The 27,072-nt window shown below is 33.9% G+C and overlaps 1 protein-coding gene across 1 annotated transcript; it reads left to right on the top strand.

The window, feature by feature from the left end:
- The first annotated feature begins 1,205 nt into the window (after positions 1-1,205).
- LOC144432528 (neuroendocrine convertase 2-like) lies at positions 1,206-27,072 on the top strand. The gene is made up of 13 exons (XM_078120753.1): positions 1,206-1,423; positions 8,317-8,489; positions 11,754-11,858; positions 12,689-12,961; positions 13,729-13,837; positions 17,700-17,737; positions 17,841-17,962; positions 18,598-18,686; positions 19,111-19,283; positions 19,608-19,850; positions 20,161-20,261; positions 20,894-21,115; positions 21,828-27,072. Exons 2-13 carry the CDS (start codon positions 8,325-8,327, stop codon positions 22,906-22,908), a joined length of 2,721 nt encoding a protein of 906 aa, XP_077976879.1. The 5' UTR covers positions 1,206-1,423; positions 8,317-8,324; the 3' UTR covers positions 22,909-27,072.

Below are 27,072 nucleotides of genomic sequence, written 5' to 3' on the forward strand. Positions count from 1 at the left end.
GGGTCTATTTAGTACAACCATGCAGAAACCAAGAAGTAACAACACATGCTACACTTTAAGATAGCAAGATTAAATGAATACAGTATGTTGTAACATTTTGACTAAACTATTGTGCCATAATGCAGATAACAAAACATTGGCACCTGCATGTCTGCATCTAGTTGCACTATGTTTTTAAATGCTTTATTTCATTTTTGACAAAAGTGTGGCAAGAAATTGCAATAGGCCATTCCAGACTGCAAACAGGAAATTGGGAATGCACCGCCCTCGCTCAGATTGGGGGTATCATCATCTAATTTGTCCCTTGGTATTCTATAGAAGTGTAAATCAGGGATGCTTTTTGTATTGTTCAGACATTGAGGAAAGCAGCCATGCTCTATGATTAACTGAGTATCCTATACCATGTATACCCCCAAAGTACACACAGACAGGAAGTAGAGCGCCACCATGGCAAATTTTGCAAAGGTCGATATCATGCTATAGTATGTGCAATTTCCTATTGGTTTCTTCAGGTTTGTACAGTAACCTGCAACACGCTATATATCTGGTTTTAAGTTTGGTAAACATTGGTAGCTGTATATAACAATTCATTTTGTTGGTCAATTAAAAACCAACTACAGATGCATTATTACAGTCAATCTGTTTGTCAATCAGTGATCTGTGTCTGTGTATTTTGGGACTGCAGTAATAAAAAAAAGGAAAATATTCATTCCTTTGTTCTGAAAGTGAAGTGAAATGGAGTGAATAATTTTACATTGGAAAATTTACTTCAATACTAAACAATAGTCTGTCTGTGTGTGTGTGTGTGTGTGTGTGTGTGTGTGTGTGTGTCTGTGCATGTACGTACGTATGTATGTTGATGTGTTTTTCTTTATATTGTCGATTTGTTTATAGTAAACCACAGTCCCTCTATCACTGTAGATGAATAGAGCGACTGTGATAGAGGGACTGTGAGTAAACAAAACAAATATCAAAATTAGATCGGTTCCTTTGGGGTTTTTCTCGCTGCTACATATTCATCTAGAACGATTGAAATCGAGTCGTAACTTCCCAAGAGATGAAGATCCCAGAGGGTTTATGGCCCATGGGAGAACAGGTGGTTGGACGAAAAGCGCATGCTCAGAACAATCACTTGATATGAAATAAGATGTAAATTTATTCCTGACGTCAGACTGTGTACATGTTACAGAAAGTTAGACTGGGGCACCGAGATTTGGACAAACATTAAACAGACCTGTCCGGAAATACAAAACCCGGTATTTTGTGGTGTCATCTCACTCTACCTGCCAATTTCATAATCAATTGAATGCTCAGAGAAGATAAAATGTGGTGACAAGTTGAGTGGAGGACGAAATACGAAGAAAACTGTAAAGTTGTATGAACAATTAAAATCGATAGTTGGGGAGACGACACCATTGAAAAGGTGAGTGTACCACCATTGATGCAACCTGGCATGTCATAAACTGAGTGACATTGAAGTCACGACATATTGTTCGTCGCGTCGTGGTCCAACGATTTCGGAGAATGTTGGGAAAGTAAAACTTCATAGTTTGATCTTCCCAAGTTTGGGAAGAAGTTTTACAAGTACGTTTGGCCTATTTCAGAATACATACAGTAACACTAACAGTAACAGTGACACGATCATGTGTTTCGGAATGCATGCAATTAACCGTAAACGTTCAGAAAAGAGTTCGTACCGGAAAACGTATACGTGTATTAACGTTAAATCAGCTAGTTTCATTTTGCTTGGAAGACACTCTTAACATTTTATTCTAAACTGTGTAACTTTATTAAAACAATATACAGACGAGCCACGTTGACAGACATTCCCGTGACTGATCGACGTTGGCACACCTCTTTCGTTTTGTAAACACTGCATAGTTGTGTATAGTGGTGGGTGTCATAGAGAGATGAGAGCTAGGAAAGCCCCACTTCAAAACCTGACAATTAATAACTCTCAAGGATTTCATCTAGACAGCTCAGTTTGCAGAATAAAGTAGTTATGATCACACAGTTATTATGCCAAAAAACGTTTATATTTCGTTTAGTTTATCCCAATTAATGAAGAGGAAAAAATCAATCTAAAGTTTGCTCCCTCTTCATTTCCCTCCAATATTGCCAATTCTTGACATTGCATAGTTGATGTCTCTATTTACATGTATGCTCTAACATAACACAGATTGTATATTTTTATACCATAATATTTATTATACATATACAATGCATATATATATATATATATGCATGCATGCATGCATACATACATACATACATACATACATACATACATACATACATACATACATACATACATACATACATACATACATACATACATACATACATACATACATACATACATACATACATACATACATACATACATACATACATACATACATACATACATACATACATACATACATACATACATACATACATACATACTTGTACTCCGACGTGGGCGTTAAATTTCGACTGACAGTTACAAATGGGGCTATTGACCAATCAGGGAAAAGCGTGAAGACCGGTGTATCAGCAGAGTAGCAAATTTATCAAATGTCAGTGGCGGGAGTGTATTTTCTGTGTATGAGATCCAATTAATGGCATCCAGGGAAGAGTGATTAGACGCAGACAATCATTTATTACATACATACATACATACATACATACATACATACATACATACATACATACATACATACATACATACATAAATCAATACATACATACATAAAATGTTTATATTTCGTTTAGTCTATGTGTCAGTTTTTATCTATTTATCTAGTTGTGTGGAGGTTGATTTCAATAGAACATTCTTTGCAAAGATAAAATTTGTAGATGGTCACATCTCAAGTCCTGATTTTTCTAAAGGTACATGATACACGACTTTCCAAATTTTGACAATAAATATGCCAAACATATTATGACTAAACATCTAATTTATTGATAGATGCTGAAGAATTTTTTTCTTATAGATTTTTTCCCAGTTATCAAAATTTATTTAGAATGGACTATAACAGCACAGTCTGCATATTGTGTTTGCCTATTTCTGAATCACATAATTGTCTTCATTTACTTCTTTTACACTTCGTTAACTGTTACAGAAGTATTGTGACTAACGAGTATCTTGTCTTAGGGTCAAAGTAATTAAAAACAATGAAATGTAAAATAAAATATAATCCCAACCTACCTCTACCCTATTTGCTGAAGTCATGTTATCAGAAACAAACATATTTTTTTTTATTTTGCCATACTAGTCATCTCCCAAGGGTGTAGGCTTTCGCAGTCACTAATTTAATATTTCATACAAAAGAATACAGTGTGTTTTAAAATTATTTTATTCAAATAAAGAATGAAAGAAGCCCAGAGACTGGAATAAGTCTAAGCAGTACACTAAAAAATAATTCTACTGAGATGGGAAGCATACAATAATGTGTTTGTTATCAAGTCTTGAAATGTGAACAGAAGGCAGCGCTATTCCAAAAATGTAGATTTGACTCAACAATGACATGGTAATTTTAAATTCAGCTAATTAAGTATGCAAATTAGTTGAAAAGGGTGTCTAATTTAAAGTATTGTTTACTCATTTTGATTGTTCTTGGGGTGTTTGGATTGTACATATATAATTAGGCCTGCATCTATAGACAATAGGTGGGAGACGTAATATGCTCCTGCTAGTTTAGTTTAGTCATAGACAGTGGAGGGGGATCTCAATATGGTTTAGTTTAGTTTAGTTTGGTTTATTTCAGTAAAACAACAAGATCGACAGTACAGATATACAAATAAAAACTGGTACAAATTGTTGAATTACTTGGATAACCAACAAAGTCAAAGACTTGTTTCCAGTGGGGTCCATACAGTGATTCAAGAAAGTGGTGGGATAAGCAAAGGGGTTTAACTACATGAAATAGGAAAGAATAACAGAAGTAGGGAAAATGTAGAGACAAACTAACTTATACCGAATAAACTCGCTGTTTTCAGTGTCCCTTAGTGTACTGGACAGATGTGATTTGACTGCTTTTTTAAAAGGCATTTCTTTGTGATATCTGTTTTATTGATGCTGGTATATTGTTTCATGCTGGTAGAGAAAACTTGCTGCTAGTAGGTAGTTTCAGCACAGCTTGAAACAGGCTAAGAGATACAGTTTGTCGAACATTGTTGTAATAATGTGGCTGCCTGCTAGACCAATGGACATTAATTGAAAACTATAGCTGAAACTATTGTATAGGCTAAATCTGACTACCTGAAGCGAAGGCAGGTAAATTCAAACCCTGAAAACTGACTCAAAGTGTTCACTATTTGCACTTTTTAAAAACAAATATTTTTCTTCCCACAAGGCAAAATGATAAAAGTATAGTAGCAGCTCTATTTAATAAATGTCAAAAAAAATTTGGCAAATAATAATTGTGAATATATTCTTGTAAATTTTTATTTTGTAAAGGTTAACATCACATTTAGGCTAAATAGAGTTAAAAGCAATTTAGATCAAATACACAAATACCGGTATATTGTGCATGCTGTGTTACTACTTAGTACAGCTTTCAATGTTAACACTGAATTCAATCAATCAAAAAAATAATTTCCTGTGTTATTGTAATATTCTAGCGTGCATGATTCAACGTGTACTGACATGTAACTTAATATAATAACTAGTGATTTTAATTCATATTTTGATTCATATACAATTATGATTATGAAAAAATAAACAAATAAATATGGAAATGTACTGGTATCTTTGTATGGGTAAGTCTTTGTGACCCGTTGTGATATTTGTGAACATTTTGGCTCCAGGCAACCGATACTTAGCAAATCACAATATATAGGAAACTCTGAACACCATATGGTACAATTTATTTATCGTCTTTCCAGATTTACTTTTAATTATGTGTTTTGATTGTTGATGCTAACGACAGTCGCGACCTAAAAGGTAAGATTTCCTTAAGTTTGATCCTCACCAATATGATACTACCAAACTAAAGAGACTTGAGAGTTTCAGTCAGACAGGTTGACATCTCACACAACTACAGACAAGATACTAATAATACACAAGTACATAAAGTGATATATTTTATTTCGCTGTGAACACAAATTATCATCACTGGATGAAACAAGGAAGATTCAAACATAAAATTATTTATTTGTTTTCACGAGATAAAATGTAACATTTTATGCATGTGTTCACTATCAGAGTATTTTGTTTGTACAATTTGTAACAAAAACTGTGCATGTGCAAAACACCATGCTGTCTATTATAATAACTCTATGCTCACTCTAGTTTGGCAGTATATGTACAAACAAATTTTGTTGAGGTCACCACTTGTTTTGCCAACAGATATTTTTTAATGAAAGGAACAATTTGTCGCACTTATTTTTATACTTTTCATCTAGAAAAAATGGGGTTTTTTTATGTCAGCATTGATAAGTATAGTAATAAGGTTTATGTTTTAGCTTGTTGGTGGTAATATGTGTGTTTTACAAATATTTATCCATAGTTACTATCTATATTGTAAAAATGAATATCTGAGTGTTTTGTGAAGGCTTTGGTATCTGGTGACAGAGGGGGAAAATCTGGAAACTTGAGATCACCATAATTTGTACTCTGTCATTTTACTGCGGAATTAAAATTTTGGTTGGGAAGATCCCTGGTATTAAAATAACTTGGGAAACTAAAATTGGTGTTATCATAACTTACTGAGTTATCACCTGTAACTAAAATACATTTCACATTTCATATCAGTCATTCAAATATAAGTAGTCATTTTGTTCACTGTCAGTAGTATTATAGCTAGCTACATACATGTAGACTCTTTCACAGTCCTGAGAGCATTACTAAAAGGGCTGTATTGTATGTATCAATATCTACTGCATACTTGTACTCAAATATCCATGGGATGTACTGTGGGCCCTCATAGACTACATCAAGGGCTAATTATTTGTTGATGTGTTACTGCAATGCCCCGCAATAACATGGAGCATCGCAGTAACAGTTATCAAATGATTACCCCTATGTAGTCAATGAGGGCCCACAGTACAAGGATACAAGTTCAATTACATGTATGTGGTAGATATTGGTACATACAACAACAACAAAAAACATTTAGCGATGCTCAAAGGAATGTGAGAGAGTCTGCTAGCTACAGTGTGTTAATATAAAGTTATACAAAGTAACAGTGTAATCTGTGATGTATTGAAATATGTGTACTATTATAACATTTCAAAAAAAATAAAACATTTTTATTCATTTTTATCCTTTTAATTTGACAACAGTTATGATTCTATATTTTATATTAATATTGTTTTACAATTCTTTTCACCAATGTACATATGTTTCATATTGATATCATCATAGTGCAAGTACAAAATACCATAGCAACTTGGACCAAATTCATAGCAACAGTTTAGCTTAGGTCAAAATAAATACATGTATATGTATGAATGTGGGATAACTACATGTACAATTTCTTAAGCCTATTTCATAATTCATGATTCATGTTAATTCAAGTCCGCAAACAGAATTATTTACCTACTTTATACAAATTTAAATACAAATACCATAGCAACTGGGACTAAATCCCATAGCAAGAATGTATCTTTGACCAAAACAAGCATGACTTTGACCAATTGGGTAAAGTGCAATTTCATAAATCTATATCTCCCATGGGAATTCGCATGTCTAGTTCATTGATTGTTTGATTGATTGATTGATTGATTGATTGATTGATTTCATCATTTCACTTGCAACTGAAAGCAAGTAAAATGCAATTTTCAATTACATGAAGTTAGTCAATTAAAAAAAACATGAAATACAAAAAAAAGTCTGCAAACAGATTTGATTGTAAAAAGTAGCAAAATGAATTTAAAATACACATAGTCAGTAGTGCTACAACAATACTGGTGCTATTTCTGTTATATTTTTTTTACAAAGGTATATTTGATAAATTGAAAAAATATGGTTAAGAATGCACATATGGCAAATTAGTATATGTATGGGCACATACATGTATGTACAAGTGTCGATGTAAATTTTAACATCCTGAAATAAAAAACCCACAGTTCTTTGTTGAGTTTTGATGTGAACGAATGTTGAATATTTGTTTACATACCAAAGTGTATTTTTAAAATGGCTTAAAGGTAAGGTAAGTGTTACTTATCTCTAGGAATTTGTATAAATTTGTTAAAATTGATATTAATTTACATACTTTATATTTACACACTTTCATACATTCATAATTTGAAAGTGTTATGTATGATGTAGGACTCGCTTGACTACCAACCAGACATTTAAAAAAATATATACATGCACGTATAAATTTGAGTTGAGAGTGCAAAAACCTCATCATGTTAATTAGTACCAGTCTGTAAGTAGAAGAGATTCAATAATTTTCTTGTACATTGAGGCTTAATTTTGTTGAGGAACTGTTTTGAAACACTTCCTGAATATCTGGGGAATCTTTGGTAGAATTTACTAAGTGTCATTCTCAACTAAAATGTTTTAAATACATGTCTGACATGAATATTATTTTCTCTCTTTCGAGATGAGGAGATAAATTATGACTTTAAATTTAATACTAATTGTTTCTGGACTTTTCTGTCAAACTTTCATAGTATAAAGAGAGAAGGGAAATCTTGAAAAAAATAAATATATTTCCTGTATTATTTAGTGATGATGTTTTTGATGACATGTCAGCCCTACAATATTTGTCTTCAGGATGTTTAGCAGGTCAAATCTACCTGAGTTTCTTTACCAATATAGTTTCTCTACTAAAGTTTAAACTGTTCGGTACTAGGTATATGGAATCTTTGAAATTTTACCACTTTTCCCTTATAAGGTTACTAATCCATTGGCAAGAACAGTCATTATTTTGTCCTTATTAATGGCAACATTTCAATCGAGGGTCATCACATTAGTGTTATCTTAATCATTCTTCTGTTGTTGACCAACTTTTTCTATATACAAACCCCCACCCCCTAGTAGTTCTTCCGAACAACTGTTCTTCACACATAGATTTTAATCTGAATCTGAAGTGGACATCTTTTTAGCAATTTAGACACATAATAACATACTGTATTTTTTTGTATTTTTAATGTATATATGTGTCTATTTTTTATCTCGACTCTGTGTGAGAAGAGCCTTTGGCTGAACAGTCCCACAGGACTAACACTGACGCCAGTGGTCCCTACTTCACTTCTCTCTGTACAGCTTGGGATACTTTTTTTGCTGAACCTCATATCGAGTTTAAATAAAGTCTAATAATAATAATAATACTGTGATACCAACCTTGACACCTTCATATTCTGTGTTTTGTTTAATAGGAAATAGTATGAAGACTGTGATACCACTAATAGTGGTAGTTTGTATGATAGTAGCATGTTCTGAAGCTAAGAAAGATACAACATATGTAAATGAATGGGTAGTAGCAATAGATGGAGATGAGAATGCAGCAAGAGAGGTGGCTGAAACTCATGGATTTGTTTATTTACAAAAGGTAAGCTGATCAACCAATATTGTAACTTTCATACTTTTTACAAAGTCTTACGGAAAAAGTACACTTTCATTTTTCGGGGAAATTTTCTGGCGAATGTGCGAATCTGTTTACTGATATATTTTTGCATATTTCACCAATTTGTAAAATATTGTATGTTTCCTTTTTCCAAATACTATTATGATATAAAATTATGATCACAAGTATTTGTAATTTGAAATGTACTGTGTACAGTATGCTACACTATGAGTATAAGGTATTATCTCTGGAGAAAGTGACATAGGGTGAGAGCGTTAACAATGTTGTCAAAACAATTATAACATTACAACAACATTACAATCATTTACTAAGCCCTCTTGCGAAAAAGACCTGGAAAGACCTCTGACAAAGTTGATCGCCTACGAAAGGGAATGCAAGCACATATCAGGCAATGGCTGTGATTTGTACTAAATCTGTGCCCACATATATGCCTGCAGAAATTCAACTGGAATGTCAAAAGCTACCTTGTGTTAATCCAACAGCTGTCTATACATGTATATACACCCATAGACAGTGGAAAGAACAAAGAATCGCAATAGAGCTGTTTGGTGTATGATACACCAAACAGCTCTATTGCGATGATACACCAAACAGCTGTATTGCGATTCTTTGTTCTTTCCTTGGGAAAACTTCCGGAAGATTTGCTTCAATCTATATGAAGTGTCTCTTCTTTTGTGAAATGTTCACATAGTTATATAAAAAGAAGACAGCTTTATTTGGGTAAAAGTTTTGTAGTAACCAGTTGTTGGGATTAGTCATCACAGTCTGTGGATTTGTTGACGTTTTGATATTTAAATCAAGGTATTGTAACTATGCAGAGCCACGTCATCAGTGGACTTTATCAGTACATGTACATAGAAGTCTTTCATCAGCTATATACGTCACTGAGTAGGATAAAAGAAAGTGATGAATTTCGACTAAAAGCCCCCAGATTCGAAATCTTTTCTATTTTTCAGTACACTAATACTTGCCCGATTCAAAATTGATAAAATCTTTTTTGAAAACATTTGAAGTCTCCTAATTAGCTGAGTTACCTGTCTACAAGGATTTTTGTGGTAGTTCCATACTCTTAATTGGCGTAAATAATTTACCTACATGTAGTACATTTTGACTAAATTGCTCGGCTTTAGCTTCACATTGTAATGCATATTCAGATTCAGATTCAGATACTTAATTGCCATATGTATAAAAAATATTGGAATGTAACCTTTCAAGAATGTTCCTAGTAAAGTCAATGTAAAAAAGGATGGATAAAAAACAGCAACATAAAAGTGAAAATCAGGAGTCATTTAATAAAAAATAATATTGTTACGGTTTAATCTTTAATCAGAACATTATTGAGTTCAAAATTACAACAAAATATGATTTTAGGGCAAGGAAATAGCATTTTTGGTTGTCTACAAGTTGCATCATTTGTGGAAATTTAGTGTACACTGGCTTGAATTCTGTTTATTAACGTAAAAAAAGACCGGACTACTCATACAATTATAAATTTGAAGGATGCTGAGAGAGTTGATCACTATGTAATCATTTGTACTTGTGTAAAGAACAATAATTATGGTGTATAATTATTTGATAACTGGAATATGCACCAACTTCTCAATATGGAGACATTTTTGAAACCTGTATTTAAATTTTGGATGCAATCTTCTATGTTAAGTTTTCATTGAGATGACTATTTGTTTTCATGTTATATGTTTTTATGTACCTAATACAAACAATGGTAAACATTGCTATATGTACATGTATAGACCTGAACAGGTGTGACGTCAACAGATTGCATTCACTATACACATACATGTATACAGATTTATATACTGTATATATGAATGAAGCTGTATATATATGTCAGTGTTTTCTTAAGGGCAGTATTAATAGGTAAAACTTACCCGAGTTCCCTACATTATAGTCATTTTGTCAACCTGATTGGATAATTTTGTGTTGGGATTTTCAAACTGTTTTAACAGCTTTTTGCAATTCTAGTCACAAGCGTAGGTACGAGAGATTGAATGAAATACACAGTAAGCACTGTAAACATGCGAAAACTGGTTAAAAGGCTGTATCCATCCAGGGTTTTAGCTCTAGTGTTATTGTAAGAATGATTACATGTATGTGATCATTCTTTTGTTATGTACCAATTTTTTCTATATCTCTGCCAAAAATAAGATTTTTCGATCTAGATTTCAATCCTTATCTGATGTGGGCCTTAAATGGCTTTGCATACTGAAAATATACACTGTAGATTGTTATAGCCTTGGTGCATAGTATGCTTAGTTCTTTAGGTCCATATTGAGTTTCTTCTCTGCTATTATTGTATGTTTTGTATAGTTTGTATTCAGAATTGTGTTTCTTCTGAAAAGGTGTTGAAATCAACAGGTGGTTGTTTTAGCCTTTGTACTGTAGCAAACTGGATGGTTGACATGGCAACTGTTCTCACAATATAACCTGTGAACTCAATATAAATTTAATTTGTTTGGCCACTTTAATTATTATATCCAGAAATAATAGTTACAAATGTGGGCACACCATGAAAATCAATTGATTAGGCCAAAAAATATGTTGCTCCAGGTCAGCACACATATCACTTAAATACCCTCGTGTTCGCCTATTTTTTTCATGTTTGTCCAGCCCATACTGCAGATCTGTGGGGAAACACCAAAATAACCCTCCCTATTTCAGTGAAGACAACTGCAGAGCCAATCATGAACAAGCAAATGACATCTGCCCCACATATACACTTGCTCTAAAGTACTACATCAAAAGAACAGTAACTGCCATAAATAGTAGATTGAGTGACAGGTTCGTTGAGAATCAAAAAAAAAAAATTGTGTAGTCGCACCACTTTTGACAAAATGTCCTGACCAGAAACAAGTCTATTTTTTTTGGCCTTACTTGGTCAACACTATAACAAGAACAAGACACTGACAAGAAGTTGTTTCTCTTCGTCATCTTGAGCTTGCTCTCCCAAATTTTTGTTTAATAGCTCAGCATGCAACATGGACAAATAATGTGGCAAGTCAAAAATGGTGTATTTGGACTGATCATGTTCTATTTTACGTCACTCATGTCCCTATATAAACAATAAATGTATAGAGGGACTTAATATGTTCTTTTATAGTCATGCCACGTAGGCAAAACACTAGAGTCAAGGGTAAAACATAAAATTGATGGGGTATAAAGGTTAAGCACACCACTTGTTAACATAAATATATTTTCTTTTCGTTGTAGGTTGGTGACAACCACAAAAAATATCATTTTCTACACGCAGGCAAGGCCAGGAAATCAAAGCGTAGTGCTGACGCATTGACTAACCTTCTAGAGACTCATCCTAAGGTAAAATTTGTGTTATTTGTTACTTTTAATAGACAGCTAAATATGAAGGGTTATCAATTTTAATAATGGAAGTTTTAAATTATTATAGCCTAGAGTCTGGTCTTTCCAACACAGTGTGGAAAGGTATCAAATATCAAAGGAAAGGCTTCCATTTTAAGACTAATTTTCTTCGCAGATTCTGGAAACGTGGTAATTTTTCAGTATCATGCGATCTTGTACATGAATGATCTTTATCAACCAAATTTGACTGTATTTTGTATGTTAATGAGATAAAGTTACTATTTTCATTAATTTGGTATTCTACAAAACAGAATAATTTGTAGATTAGAGATACAATTTGGCTAAATACCGATATAATGTGCATTTTATTTACCGATATCACTATATTCGTAGACGTAAATCACTTTGTACTGTGTTTGTTAAATTGATAAATAATGGAATTGTGAATGATAAATAGATCATTTAGTCTTTCTTATCACCCAGACCTGAAAAGAAAGGCTGTCCAATCACCTTAAATGCATTATGTTACCATAACAACAACTGATCCCAGATAGTATCATTAGTCCATTAATCCAGTGTTGGATTATAAGTTAGCTATTTAATTTACTGTGAATACTAAATTTTCACAGATTTCGCTGGTGTATTTTCCCACTAAAATAATCCTTGAAAATGCCATTTTTTCATAAATACTATGCACACCTTCCCAAATCAGTGAAAATTAAGCCCAGGTATAAAAAAAACAGCTAAATTTTCTTTCGAGAAAAAATGACATCCCTTGAAGTTGTAGATGTAGTATTTGAATTATAACAAATGTTGTATAAATCCACCAGGTGATATCAGCTAAACAGCAAGAACTAAAAATAAGAGTCAAACGTAGTGCCATACAAGTGAAGGAACTTCTAGAGCTACGACGCAAAGCAATGGAAATACAGAAGAAACTGGAAAAGAAAACTGACATGGAAGACAACAAGGATGAAATGATAGATGAAAAGACTGGTAAAAAGATGGTTATACCAAATGTTGATGTACTGTCACCTGACTACACTGGAGATGACTTCAATATGCCATTTAATGATCCACTATATCATAAACAGTGGTACTTGGTAAGTGTAAATATATCATAAACAGTGGTACTTGGTAAGTGTAAATATATCATAAAAGTGGTACATGTACTTGGTAAGTGTAACTATCATAAAAAATGGTACTTGGTAAGTGTAAATATATCATAAACAGTGGTGCTCGGTAAGTATACATTGTAACTAGCATAAACAGTGGTACTTGGTAAGTGAAACTCATAAACAGTGGTAAGTATAACTATTATAAACAGTGATACTTGGTAAGTGTAGCTATCATAAACAGTGGTACTTGGTAAGTGAAACTCATAAACAGTGGTACTTGGTAAGTATAACTATCATAAACAGTGGTACTTGGTAAGTGTAAATATATCATAAACAGTGGTACTTGGTAAGTATAAATATATCATAAACAGTGATACTTGGTAAGTGTAGCTATCATAAACAGTGGTACTTGGTAAGTATAAATATATCATAAACAGTGGTACTTGGTAAGTGTAGCTATCATAAACAGTGGTACTTGGTAAGTGTAAATGTATCATAAACAGTTGTACTTATTATGTATAACTATCAGGAAATCTCCAAAATGGATTTATCAAAGACTCCAAAAAATGAACCCTTGTTATCTCATAGACAACAGAGAGAGATTTTTGTTTATGGTTATCTTAAGCATATAGCTGTCATAGTCTGTAGGTCAAGAATATACACAGTTTCTTTGTACATTTTCCGTATTTTTAGAGTGTCAATCAGTGAGGTAAAAAACTGATAGCATGTTGTTTTATTAATGTATCATACAGCACAGTACAGGACAGGGAGGCGCAGCGGAAGGTATGGATTTGAATGTAGTACCAGCTTGGAAACTAGGGTATACAGGACAGGGTGTCGTTGTCAGCATTGTGGATGACGGTAAGATATGATCTTTGATACTCTCCTAAACCTGTTTCATAACAGGAATTTGAAAAGCTGAGAGGGAGCCTTCAATTTCAGTCATGTTCACTGTATGATAGGTGACGCTGTTTATTATGTTAAATGAACACTTCCATTGATCCAGTAACAGAGAAAATGAGATGGTCTTTTGCCACCAGTCAGCAGTCCTGTCTTCGGATGAATAGAGTGGAATGAAACTTTTGTTTAGAATAGACCAATCAGAACCAAGAATCACAGTAGAGATGAGAAGGTTACATACATGTTCTCAAATTATTTTGAAGTAACTATATTACCTGGCCATAGTTATTTTCTATAATGCATAGAGTTTATAGTAAGATATACAATTGGAGATTGGTTGATTTTATGTGGCAAAACAAAAACATATAAAATATCTTTGGCGATGATAACAGAAAAAAAGTTAAAAACTGATTTCCATTGTGGTACTCTTTGTAATACATAAAACATACTAAAGTACAATCAGATCAATGGAACACACTACATAAATGATGTCAAAATATAAAAACAGACAAGATTACAAATGAATTTAACAGAAATTAAAGATTACTGTAAATAATGGACTTGATTACTGTCTATATTATTGGTCTTGATGCTTTGAAGTGGCAATAATTTCACATCATATTCTTCAGGCTGACTATTATATGATCTAATAACAGGTCGCTGCTAAAAAAATACAGCAAGTTCATTGGATTGTAAATAATCCATTATTTAAGTCATACCTGGATAGTTGAAAACATTCATATATATAAAGTTGTAACCAAAAATGTTTATCTGTTTAGCAGATCAAATGACTTTAGGTTATTATGCACAGTTAGTTCAAGTTTGTTTTTACTTTTTTTTTTTTACTTTTTTTTTGACTAAGACAGATTGAATGTTCGATGCTTAAAAAGTGTTTAAACTCCTTGTGCATTATAACTGATGTAAGTCATTGCAAAGTTGTAGTGTTAGTTTTTTTGACTATTTTTGACCAAAAGTTACAAGTTTTTCTTTGTCCTAATGTGTGTGAAATACAAGAGAGTATATACACTAAAGTGTCAGGCAGTTTAATATAAACATACATCTACATGTATTTGGTGCATAAAAAAAATATTTTGTTAAAAAAAAATAATTTGTGTTATTGAAGTGAAGTTCTGTGTATTAAATTTGTTGATATTCTAATATTTATAATAATGCTAAGAATGGATATTTTAACAGTAAGTATGTCACAGAATTTGATGTGTTTCACACCAGTTCATCAACATTATTGTCACTGTTAGTTAATATCATTGGTTTGAATTTTTTTCAGTCATTTGTTTGTGACATTGGTATTCTTTTACTCATTCAAAACTTCCATTTGTATTTTTATGTTTCTTCTCTAGAGTGCACCATTTTCATAATATCCACACTACCTGATGCATGGTTCACAATGTTATTTCATAATGTCGTTACAGGTTTTTTTAAAACGAAGTTTGAACGATCAACTTGTGCAACATATCAATACATTACTTTAATTCTAAAGTAGTTTTATGTCTTTCTGTAAAATTTAGTAGGGTCAGATCAAAGAAGCTTTGCAATTATGTGTGTCGTTATTTTGATAACGTTAATTTGGTGTTGGTTGCTGTTAGACCAATCTATTTACAGAGAAAGATAGTCTCGTATCAGCTCTATTCGTTACTCATGGTGACCTGTGAAAACTACTTTGAACAAGTGACATGAACATTTGCTCATGAGTATTTTTAAAAATGTGTTGACTTTGTACGAATGCCCTAAATTTGCATAGCCATTCGGCGACGTTATTGGCAACAAACTGTTACTTGATTTGTCATTCTCTCAACAACGTTGTGACTAGTAGGGCTAAATCTATGCCAGTGTAAAAATTTCAGTAATATATCTATATGTTGCTGTACTTCATTGTTCAAACCTTGATTAAAAACCACTGTAATTGTTTTGGGATGTTAGAAAATGTGTATATTGTACAATGTATTAACCAGAATATTTTCATTCAAGATAAAATTTTGTTTGAACAGTGAAATATAGTTACTTTGGGGTGGTAAATTAGAAACAAATGCGAATGCCAGTTTTGAAGACATGAATGCTGACTAATTATATGTACAGCCATCATACCATGGACGAACAGAACCTGTTACAAACAGCGGAAGTAAACAACTGAATTGAATTAACTACACTTGGCACAGCAGGTTGGAACAGCAGCGGGCTGTATTACATTGGGTTGATAAGAACAGTTTTATGGCCTTTTTATGTGTACTTGAAATGCCAGGGGAACTGGAAATGTGTTTGTGAACATGAACTATTATGTAAAGAAGCCATACAGCTGTTCTTATCAAATGATGAAATGTAGTATAAGTCTCTGCACTTCAAACATGCTGTGTCAAGTGTTATTAATCCAATTCATTTGTTTGCTTTCCCTGTTTGCAACATGTTCCATTTGTCTATGCTCTGATGTCGGTAGTTGTAAATCATTGCATGATCAAGGTCTGTAGAGGAGTGGAAATATCACATTCTGCATTGTAATTTACTGTTCTAAAGTAACTATATTTTGGATTGTTCTCTTGATTCTTGGAAAGTGTTAATGAGAAAATATATAGGTTTAGATGTGTCTTCTTAAACCAAATTGTGCATTAATGCAAAGTAATTAAAAACAAAAAAGTACTGAACTCAATAAAATGTATGAATTAAGTCTCTGGAAACTAGTTTTAGAACTTAATTTTGCAGAATTTTTTTACGAGGGAGAATATTCTGGTTGACAGTATTTGCATTTGAAGCCTTCCATTTTACCCTTGCACATCATATGTTTATATAACATATATTTATGTGAGTTGTCCACAAACGAATTCAGGGGAGTAATCGATTCTTTAGTCACCTAACAGCTATCGATTTGAATAAGTCTGTACTCTGTGTAAGCTACAGGGGTGGAGTCCTTGACAATGCGTTCTCACCCCTCTACACACATATGTCACTTTATTCTCTGCACGATGTAATGTAACAATAAACCTAGCAATAGACCCAAGTCTAAAGTCAAACAAATCTTGAATCTATAGTCGAACATATGCTGAATCATAAGTTGAACGTACGTCAAACACATGTTCAATCTGGTTGAGCTTACATATATATATATATTCAATCTAGTCGAACGTATGTTCAATCTGGTCGAACATATGCTCAAATCTAGTCAAACGTATATTCAATCTAGTCGAATAATTGACTATAATACAAAGAAAATACGATCATTAATATCTACTACATAAAGTAATCAAGGTAGATTCTACATAGTAATACATGTAATGACTTCTATTGGGTGAGACACCCCCTGACATTGGAATGTCCATTCAAGTACTAAGAAAGTTTGTTTTCTTCATAATAGTTCTAATTTCTACTAACTACAGACTTCAATAAACATATAGTCGTGTTGACATGTCCACTCAGTGTCACAGTGTGGAGACTTAATAACTTAGAGTCATGAACTTACAATATGAGTATCAATTAAGCTAAAGCTCTTGTAGACTTTCCCGCCAATGTCAACAAACTAACCCAAGGATATGACATATATATGATGTATTTTAATCCACATTTCCTATGTCAAGATCAAATAACTAGTGAGTCAATATCCTGTTTTCAAGTTCAGTAATTTGGCGGTAACATTATGTATGTGTACAAAAATTTTGACATTTTTAAAGGTACACTGAAGTTGTTTATCTTGGCACACAAAATATTTCAGTGAAAAGACTAAACTAAGCTAAACATAAAGTTTGCAAATATAAACCACCATTTATCTACTTCAAGTAATTTACTAATTTTCTTAATTTATCCTTTCCTTATTTGGTAGGTGTTGATGGAACACATCCAGATTTAGATGACAACTTTGTAAGTATATTAATTTTCAAAAGTAAATTTATCAATTTTTTTTTTCAATCCTATAATTATAGAAAGATTCTTTATAAATGTTTATCTTCTCCTTCTGTTACAGTTTATAGATGCCAGTTATGACTTCAACAATCTAACAGACCCATTCAGCAATCATCCTGGTTACCATGACGGTGATACTGATCCCCATCCCAATGATAACCCATTGCTTAATGGAGAAAATGAGTGAGTTATTTGTGCTAGGATATTTGAGTTGGATTTTTGCCACAGCAACACATGGCAGTTTACACAAGATTGTTGCCACAGCAACATTAGTTTAGACAGGGTTGTTGCCACAGCAACATTAGTTTAGACAGGGTTGTTGCCACAGCAACATTAGCTTAGCCAGGGTTGTTGCCACAGCAACATTTGACACTTTGAGCAGGATTGTTGCCATAGCAACACTTGACAGTTTAGACAGGGTTGTTGCCACAACAACACATGGCAGTTTGTGCAGGATTGATGCCACAGTACCATTTGACAGTTTGGACAGGATTGTTGCCACAGCAACACATCACAGTTAGAACAGAATTGTTGCCATAGCAACCCTTGACAGTTTAGACAGGGTTGTTGCCACAACAACACATGGCAGTTTGTGAAGGATTGATGCCACAGCACCATTTGACAGTTTGGACAGGATTGTTGCCACAGCAACACATGACAGTTTGAGCATAATTGTTGCCATAGCAACACTTGACAGTTTGGACAGGGTTGTTGCCATATAATAACTTGATGTAAGTTTTACAAGTAAGTGATGAAAACTCTTTCTATCACATTGTTAAATGATTTAATAGAATTAAGGGATTTTTTCATGTTGACAGCCATGGAACTAAATGTGCCGGTGAAGTTGGTGCTGAAGCTAACAATGGTGTCTGTGGTGTAGGAGTTGCCTATGGTGTCAGCCTTGGAGGTATGTCAATTTGATAACTGTAAACTCATCTAGGGATGATTCCATTGCCCTCATTGTGCCCCCCCCCCCCCCCCCCATCCTTTTCATCTTAGGAATACGTCCCATCATGATTAAGCCCCATGATCTGCTAACACATTACAGTTTGTCCTTTAGCCATGTTAGACAGAATATGGCATGCATTTCAGGTATTACAGTGAAAAAAACCCCAAAATGTGCAATGGCCACCCTACTACATGACTGCTGGTGGTGCTATGATGTATGAGGGCGCTGTTCAATTGGCACTATATCTGAATATGATCAGGAAGAAATGTGGTAAATTTAAATATATGACAAACTTCACAAGTCTACCACAAAGTGCACAATCGTGCCTTTTTTTCATTACCATTACAGACTTACTACAAAGTTGTTTTGCATTCTGTATTAGGTATTCGTTTATTGGATGGCCCTGTGACTGATGCAATAGAAGCTGCTGCTCTCAGTTATCACAATAACATCATAGACATTTACAGTTGTTGTTGGGGACCAACGGATGATGGAGAAACATTTGAAGGAGCTGGTGAAGAAGCAATGGCAGCCATTGAAGGTGGTATCACTAAGGTATGATAGAAATGTAATTCTTGGTACCAGAATACAATTTTATCACCTACCTAGGCACAACATAAAAACACAATTTGATTTCTTGATCGATACCATGACTTCTGCCCCACATGCTACACAGGCACGCTACAAGCATACATTACTAAAAGGTGCACTACACATTCATTATTACAGGCATGCTACACATGCATTACTACAGGTATGCTACACATTCATTACTACAGGTATGCTACATATGCATTACTACAGGTATGCTACATGGACATTACTGTAGGTGGGTAAAAAAATGACTGCCCAGTGTATATATTTCTTTCCACATTATAGGGTCGCGATGGTCGAGGAAACATCTACGTATGGGCATCAGGTAATGGGGGTTTGACAGACGACGATTGTGCTGCCGATGGTTACGTCAGCAGTATCTACACTATAGCCATCGGTGCCATCACTGGTCAGGGTCATAGTGCATTCTTCATTGAATCCTGCTCCCCAGTCATGGCTGTCACTTTAGTTGGTTCTACCCACAATCCACCCCACGGAAGTCTTTCCATGGCACCAGATAATTGGGTGGTAAGTTCAAGGTTCACAGTTCATAGTTGAGAGTCCAGAGAATATGAAAATATACTTTATTTTAGTAACTATATACACAAATGATATGATTTCTATATTTTTGTAGCCACTTTTGTAATAAAAAAGTACAAATCACCATTTATATTTACTCTGGTTTTATGATTTCAGCACTGGTTTTATTCTAGCTGAATATGTGCAAAAGATTTTTCTGAGGAAAACAAATTTATAGTACAAGAAACATACATATATTTTCTATTTCAACAAATGTATAGGAGGAGAAACATGTATTGTTTTGTATTTTCCTATCCAGGTAACTACTGACTTGAACCATAAATGTACAGAACACTTCACAGGGACTTCCAGTGCAGCTCCTTTTGCTACCGGTGCATTTGCCATTGTCTTAGAGGCAAAGTAGGTCAAATCATATACTATTTGTTGTACCATGTACAAACTTGTTGAATGTGTTCAAGCCAAAAATATGGGTTTTATACCCTCGTTATTCTTGTACATCGTATCAAAACCATGTATATCGTTGGTTCTATAATACTCCTTATATGAGTCAAAACGTTCAAAAATGGACAAGAGCTATTGCATTTGAAGATAGAGTGCAAATGTTGTAAACATCATCATCACCCATGGACGGTAAAATATAGTTTGGAACATTGGTAAGTGAGAAACAAGTGCGACCTTTCAACCCATCTACAATTCACTTTGATCACACAATGATGTCATTAATTAACATTAAAGTTGCTCGCCATCAATATATAGACATATTACTCTGCCAGTTTTGGGGAGAGACATTACATATTAAATCATTAAATCGTTGTGTGATCAAGGTTTTTAGTACTCAGATTATAATATAACATTCATTTCCAATTTACCATTCCAGAGTAACTATATTTTAGTGTATTTTTGATTCTTAAAACAGTAAACAATATATACATTTGTAGATGAATTTCAGAACACACAAATTGACCTAAATCTTTTATTGTGTGGAAATCAGACGGTTATTTACAGTGCAAGGATATTTATTTACATTTCAGTCCAAACTTGACCTGGCGTGACCTCCAACACATCGTAGCCCGTGGTTGTAACATCCCTAACCCAACACAGGAAGGCTGGTATGTCAATGGAGCAGGCTTTCATCTTAACCACAAGTTTGGTTTTGGACTGTTAGATGTTAGCAAGATGGTAGAATTGGCACTGACTTGGGAAAATGTAGGTCCACAAATCACCTATGAAGTTCCACATAAACCATTCAATGTGTAAGTAATAAAAGATTATTGTGCACTATTTTATTGTGCAAATTACAGCAGTAAAGAGGAACAGTGCATTATTTGCAGTTTCCTTCTTAACTAATGTGAGGTGCCCCTACTATACATCTGTCCACAGAATTACTTGGACTGGCTAAGATTGTTTATAACTGAATTAATCCTGAAACACTGGGAAATGATGTTCAATCATGTTCAGTCCGACTTTTAAACAGCACTCCTAGTGGCCAAACAAGGCAATCCTTTTGTTTTTCACACAGGTGGATTGTGGTGTACATGTATTTACACAATGAAGGCTGTAAAGTTTCAAAACTTGCTCAGGTTTCAAAATAGCACTTGTTACTCCAAATGGCCAAACAATACAATCATTTTGTCTTTTCTGATAGTGTAAACATGATGTATTTAGACAATAATGACCCCAAGTTTCAAAGTAGTCCTAGTTTTCAAAACATCACAAACAAACAACACAGCCTTTTGTGTTTTTGATGTTAAATTGGCATAGGTATATTTGGGCCATGCAGACTATAAAATTTTCAAAACTTCTCCAGAGTTCAAAACAGCACTCCTAGTGGCCAAACAACACGACCCTTTTGTTTTTCTGACAACTGGAATATTGCATTTTTGACAATAAAAAGTTAGGAGTTTTGAAATATTCTATTACTGTTTTTGACTTCACTGACATTAAGTATTCTGATTTTGGTTTCAGTGAGGTGGAAATAGAAAATGCAATCAACATGACTCTCACAATAAAGGAAGATTGTCCTATTACAAAGTTAGAACATACCCAAGCCCACATCACATTTCAGTCACCTCGTCGCGGAGACATAAGCTTGTTCCTCTACTCGCCGAGTGGCACAAAGTCAGAACTACTTTCAACTCGAATATGGGACAGCGATAGCAATGGTATATCTGATTGGCCATTCATGACTGTTCACAACTGGGGTGAGGATCCTGTTGGTGATTGGACTCTAGAATTCCGCTACATTCCTTCGCCGGAGAGTATGTCATACAAACCTGTCTTCAAACCAGGCACAATGCCCAGAGATCAAGATCTACCGAAAGCTAAGCTCATCAAAATGGGAATGACTTTGTATGGAACGGAAGATAAAGATTCCAAGGAAGAGGACGGTAGTAATTCTGGAGGAGACAGCAAACAGACTAGCACTCCGATGTCTACCGCCGTCCACCCAGAAGAAGCTGGTAAGGGTGACCCTGACACTATCGCAAACATCTACAACGAAGAACAAGCATCAAATGAGGAGATTGTAATCGACTTAGAAAATCTTGCCCAAGGTGTAGATTTGCCACCAAATGTCGACAATAACATGGTAGATGGACAAATCAATACTGACGAGGGTTTCAATGGTGTTGTCATTGACGAAGATGGCAACAAGCTTCCCATGAAGTCTGATAGTGATGATGCAACGAAACTAAACAAGATTGATGTTTACGCTGGCGACCCTGATCCCCAGTTCAACGAAGCCCTTGACCCCCGAGACCTCCAAATTATCATCGATGTTTTATCCAGACATCTAGGTTATAACTATGATGCATTGAGAGAAAAGAAGCAGAATTCAAGATACAGAAGTGAAAAATATCAAGAAAAAGCAGCATATCCCAACACTAGTAAAAAATATCAGTATGGAGATAAAAATCTATCCCGAGATGAGATTCTAGAAAAATATGAAGTAAAGGTCGAGAAATTGAGAAGGCTTATAGAAGCAAAGGAAAAGGAACGAGAGAAAAAGAGATTGATGAAAGAATATTTAAAAAAGAGGAATTTTTAATAACATAAAAATACTGTGGTGTATTTCAATTCTGATGGAATGGATGTTTGCTGAAATCAGAAGACTGTCTAATTACCTGATTTAAAGCAGTGTGTGCTTCAGAAGTAACAATCTTACCATTTTGCTCTTTCTTTGTTCATGAAAACTCAAACTCATTCTCAGTTCAAATCAAGAAATAAATTCAGGGGTTACCGTACAAATTGTTGAAATAGAAGTCACAATGATATCAAAATTAATCCAGTTTAGAATCCAATATGGCCACCAAATCCAATATGGCCACCAAATACTGTGTTTGTCCTTAAAAATCCAAATTTTGCTTGTTAGTTCAATAGATGAGGGACAAGCTTTCATATGGCAAAGTTTAAGAACTTTGAATTGCAGGGAATTAGCTCCTGGGGTGCATTCTACCTGTTGAGAGAAATGAAAACAGCTATACAAAAGAGATACATCAGCAAATATTCCACAGCTTCAGAAATGAAATATTTCCACAGTAAACACTTACCATGGTCATCTATGTGTAAATCTATGTTCATATTTTTAGGGGGTATTACAGGCCCATGCTTCAATCCAGGTTCTCACATATAAGAGTTATCGTAGCAGTTGATGAGGTTCCTTCTTTTTACCTGGTGTTTGATACTCGGTGTAGTGGTACAACAGGTTTATACATGGATGACTATTGATATAATCAGGTTCATAATATAAAGAAATAAATGGAAGATATCATGTTGACGAACAGGTTTATGTATGACGAAGAAACTGAAATATACTGACTTCATAAATACTTTGTTTCACTATGTATAGACTAAGTCTGACAACTTGTGTTAGATTGAAATTTAAAATATCCACTGCCCTAGAAAGTGAACTATTTACTTTTGACTGTTTGACTCCTATCTCCAATTATCACCAGACAGTCCAGTACTGACATAAGTTAATTAAACAAAACTAAACAAAACAATCTTTGTACCTAATAAGCAGGATCTTTGTTTCAAACTGTAGGTTCCAAAAGAGCCTTCTGAGGAACTTGACAAAATCTGAAATCAAGAATTTGTTACCCAGTGTTAAAGAACTTGTATGACTATTAAAATTATGTAGTCAATGGAGATATGGACAGAAACCTATGTAATACAACTCTAGAAATAATACCGATGCATTTGCTTGCTCATGGCAATCAGGAATGAGACAAGGTTGTTTTTGTCTCAGTTATCTTGTTGTCTTTACCCAGTTTGTCTTTGTGTGAAATCTTCTTTTAGCTCATGTCAGTCACGTTTTTCATTTGTATGAAGATATTTCATCACTGTTTAAGAACACACTGTCTCAGGTATGACTTCGATTTTGTTCTGATACCAAGTTCCTCTCACTTTCCTTTGTTCTTTAGTTTATATTTTCTCTGATTTAATAAGTCAAACTATTTGCTAAAATATAATACTATTAAAGCTATGACACCAACTGTGTTTATATATAAACCCTTGAGGAAATATTGGGTATCAGGGTATAACACATCTTACTCATGGTGTTGGTAAAAACCTGATAAATTTAGAATTCGGTATTTGATTCTAACTTTGTTGGTTCACTCTTAGATAATCAAACAACTGTTGATAGGTGGTCTGAGGTTCACTGTGTTTATTAGACGATGTTTGCATTACTTTTGAATTTTGATTTGAAGTAATGCAAACACTTATTAGAATCGATATCAACAATAAAAATGCATATATGGTTTCATCTCAAAATTAGTGTTAGTAGACGCACTGGTTGCTCTTTTCTCTGTGAACGAAATATCTTAGAAGTGGTTTATTGAATGTAAAACTGATTTCTGTTTCAGTAGTGTAAGTGGCATTGATGCTAAAGTAATGGACATAATTATGTAGTGTAACATTGGAAGGAAAAGAATGATAATTTGATGACAACTTGCTATGTTAATAATATGTAATTAATTATGTAAATAATCTGAGTAATTCACACAATTTATGTAAATTTTGCAATAAGTTTCCCATTTTCTCAATCTCAGAGAATTATTGATCAAAAAGAGATACTGCAGACTAAAATAAGATAAATGCATCTTCATTGGTTCGCTTGATTCAGCAAACATACTGTAAAGTGGAATGTCATTGGTTTATTCTGAATATGCAAATTATGGAATCTGATATGCAAATTTGAATTGGACCAATCACAGAAGACTAACAAGAGATCCATGTCAGCATTTTATGTTAAGCAATATGAGAGGATAGATTCTGCCACAGTGTGATGTAATATGTCTATAAACAATAGCAACAAGCAATAATAAAAAACTTTGATTTTGATGTACAAAATTCTGAAAGTTCTTGTACCACTGCTGTTAGCCATTACACAGTCACAACAAACTACTGTTACTGATTACATTTCATTGTTATTATGACAATAACTTCAAATTCGATTTATTTTATCTATTTTTTTGTCAAAAAATCATGACCACTTTTATTTCACTAGTGTTTTTGTTAGGGGTCCTCTATCATTTTACTAGGGTTCACAACCAGTGATTTTGTTAAGGGCAGTATTAAGTAGGTAAAATCTACCTGAGTTCTCTAATCATTTTACCTAGGGTTCACTACCAGTGTTTTTTTGTTAGGGACAGTAAGTAAGTAAAATCTATAGTGTTCCACTGTCAAAGTTCACAACAAAAATGATGGTACAATACACATGTATAGAAACTGCCATTCTTACCATGTTTTCCATTCCTGTTATCAGGGTTTCAATACCTTAGCAAAAACACTGTTCACTTTGGGTTATACATTGAAAAATAACCCATGTAAACAAACAGACAAACAAACAAACAAACAAACAAACAAGCAAAATAAATACACATCTGCGGCTGATGGCAAGGGTTACTTTAAAAGTCAAATCACAAATCTGTACATTAAGATGTATATTAGTATACTATTGTGTTTGGTAATACACATAAAACGAATCTGTTAATTTTATCACTATTTACATACAATTGTTTTAATCTATTATAACCTACAACTTTACATTGTTATATTTTCTAACTAGTAGTATATATTTTATATTCTAAGTTATTCTGTGTAGTATTTATTTAAAGTAGTGTATGGGTAATGACTGATAAGTCATTGATTAGTCAAAGGCCTTAACAGTCACTCCAAGTGGTTGGCCTTAAAGGTCTTTGGCAAAGGGTCTTTGACTTGATAAATGACTTGAGTTATGAGATTATTCAGCACAAGCAATTCAACAATAGGCCTTATGAAGATGACTTGTATATAAATGAATGTACAGGTGAAAATACTGCCACCTAGTGGTCAACTGTAATAAGGAAACAGTCACTGTGAAGAGAATCATCAAGATTAGAAACTAGTCTGTAAGATACAGTGTGTTCAATGTATCCACCCTCATCGGCCTTCTAGGGGTAAGGCCAAAGAGGGTGCTCCAATACATCATATGTGTATGGCATCATTGGCCTTCTCTGAGAGAGGTAAGGCCAAAGATGGCACCCCAACATGACATATCTGTTTCCTTCATAGGCATTCTTTTAGAGTGGTAAGGCAAATGATGGTGCTTCAACATGGCATATGTATGTACTCTCATCGGCCTTCTCTTGAGGATAAAGCAAATGATAGCACCCCAACACAGCATATTACAGACTAATTTTAAGCTTGATGTAGGTTCAATATTGAAAATTGAATTGCTTGTGTGGAATTTGTGAGTAGTTCAGAGTGCAAGTAGTGATGTGGGGGAATCTTGTAAAATAATAACAATACAATTACCTTACCTTTCTTTAATTTTCTAGCTGCTTATTTTGAGAGCTGTTTTCCTAAATCACAAACTGAATCTAATAGCATTGTTTCTTTGATAGCAATGCTTCATATGCCACAACAGTAACATAATCTATTTGAAAACTTGTATGGTACTCACATCTTCCAATCTATGGACCCTGTAATTCATTTCTGTATGGAATCTTCCTATAGTTTACAAATGTGGGTTGAAACCATTTGGTTGGTATTCAGGGATGAGTAGGTTCAAATTTTCATGTTGTTAAGTTTTTCAAGTGTGAAAACAAAGAGATAGTGTTCAGACAAGTGTGAGAAGAGAATGTCTTTCTGTCAGTCTTCCACCTTTAATTTCCTTTGTAATTAGAATCTATGGGTGATTGTAGTCTGGGCTAATAAATTCATGCAG

This window comes from Glandiceps talaboti, chromosome 3 (assembly GCF_964340395.1).
Source record: "Glandiceps talaboti chromosome 3, keGlaTala1.1, whole genome shotgun sequence".
NCBI classification, from domain to species: Eukaryota; Metazoa; Hemichordata; class Enteropneusta; family Spengelidae; genus Glandiceps; species Glandiceps talaboti.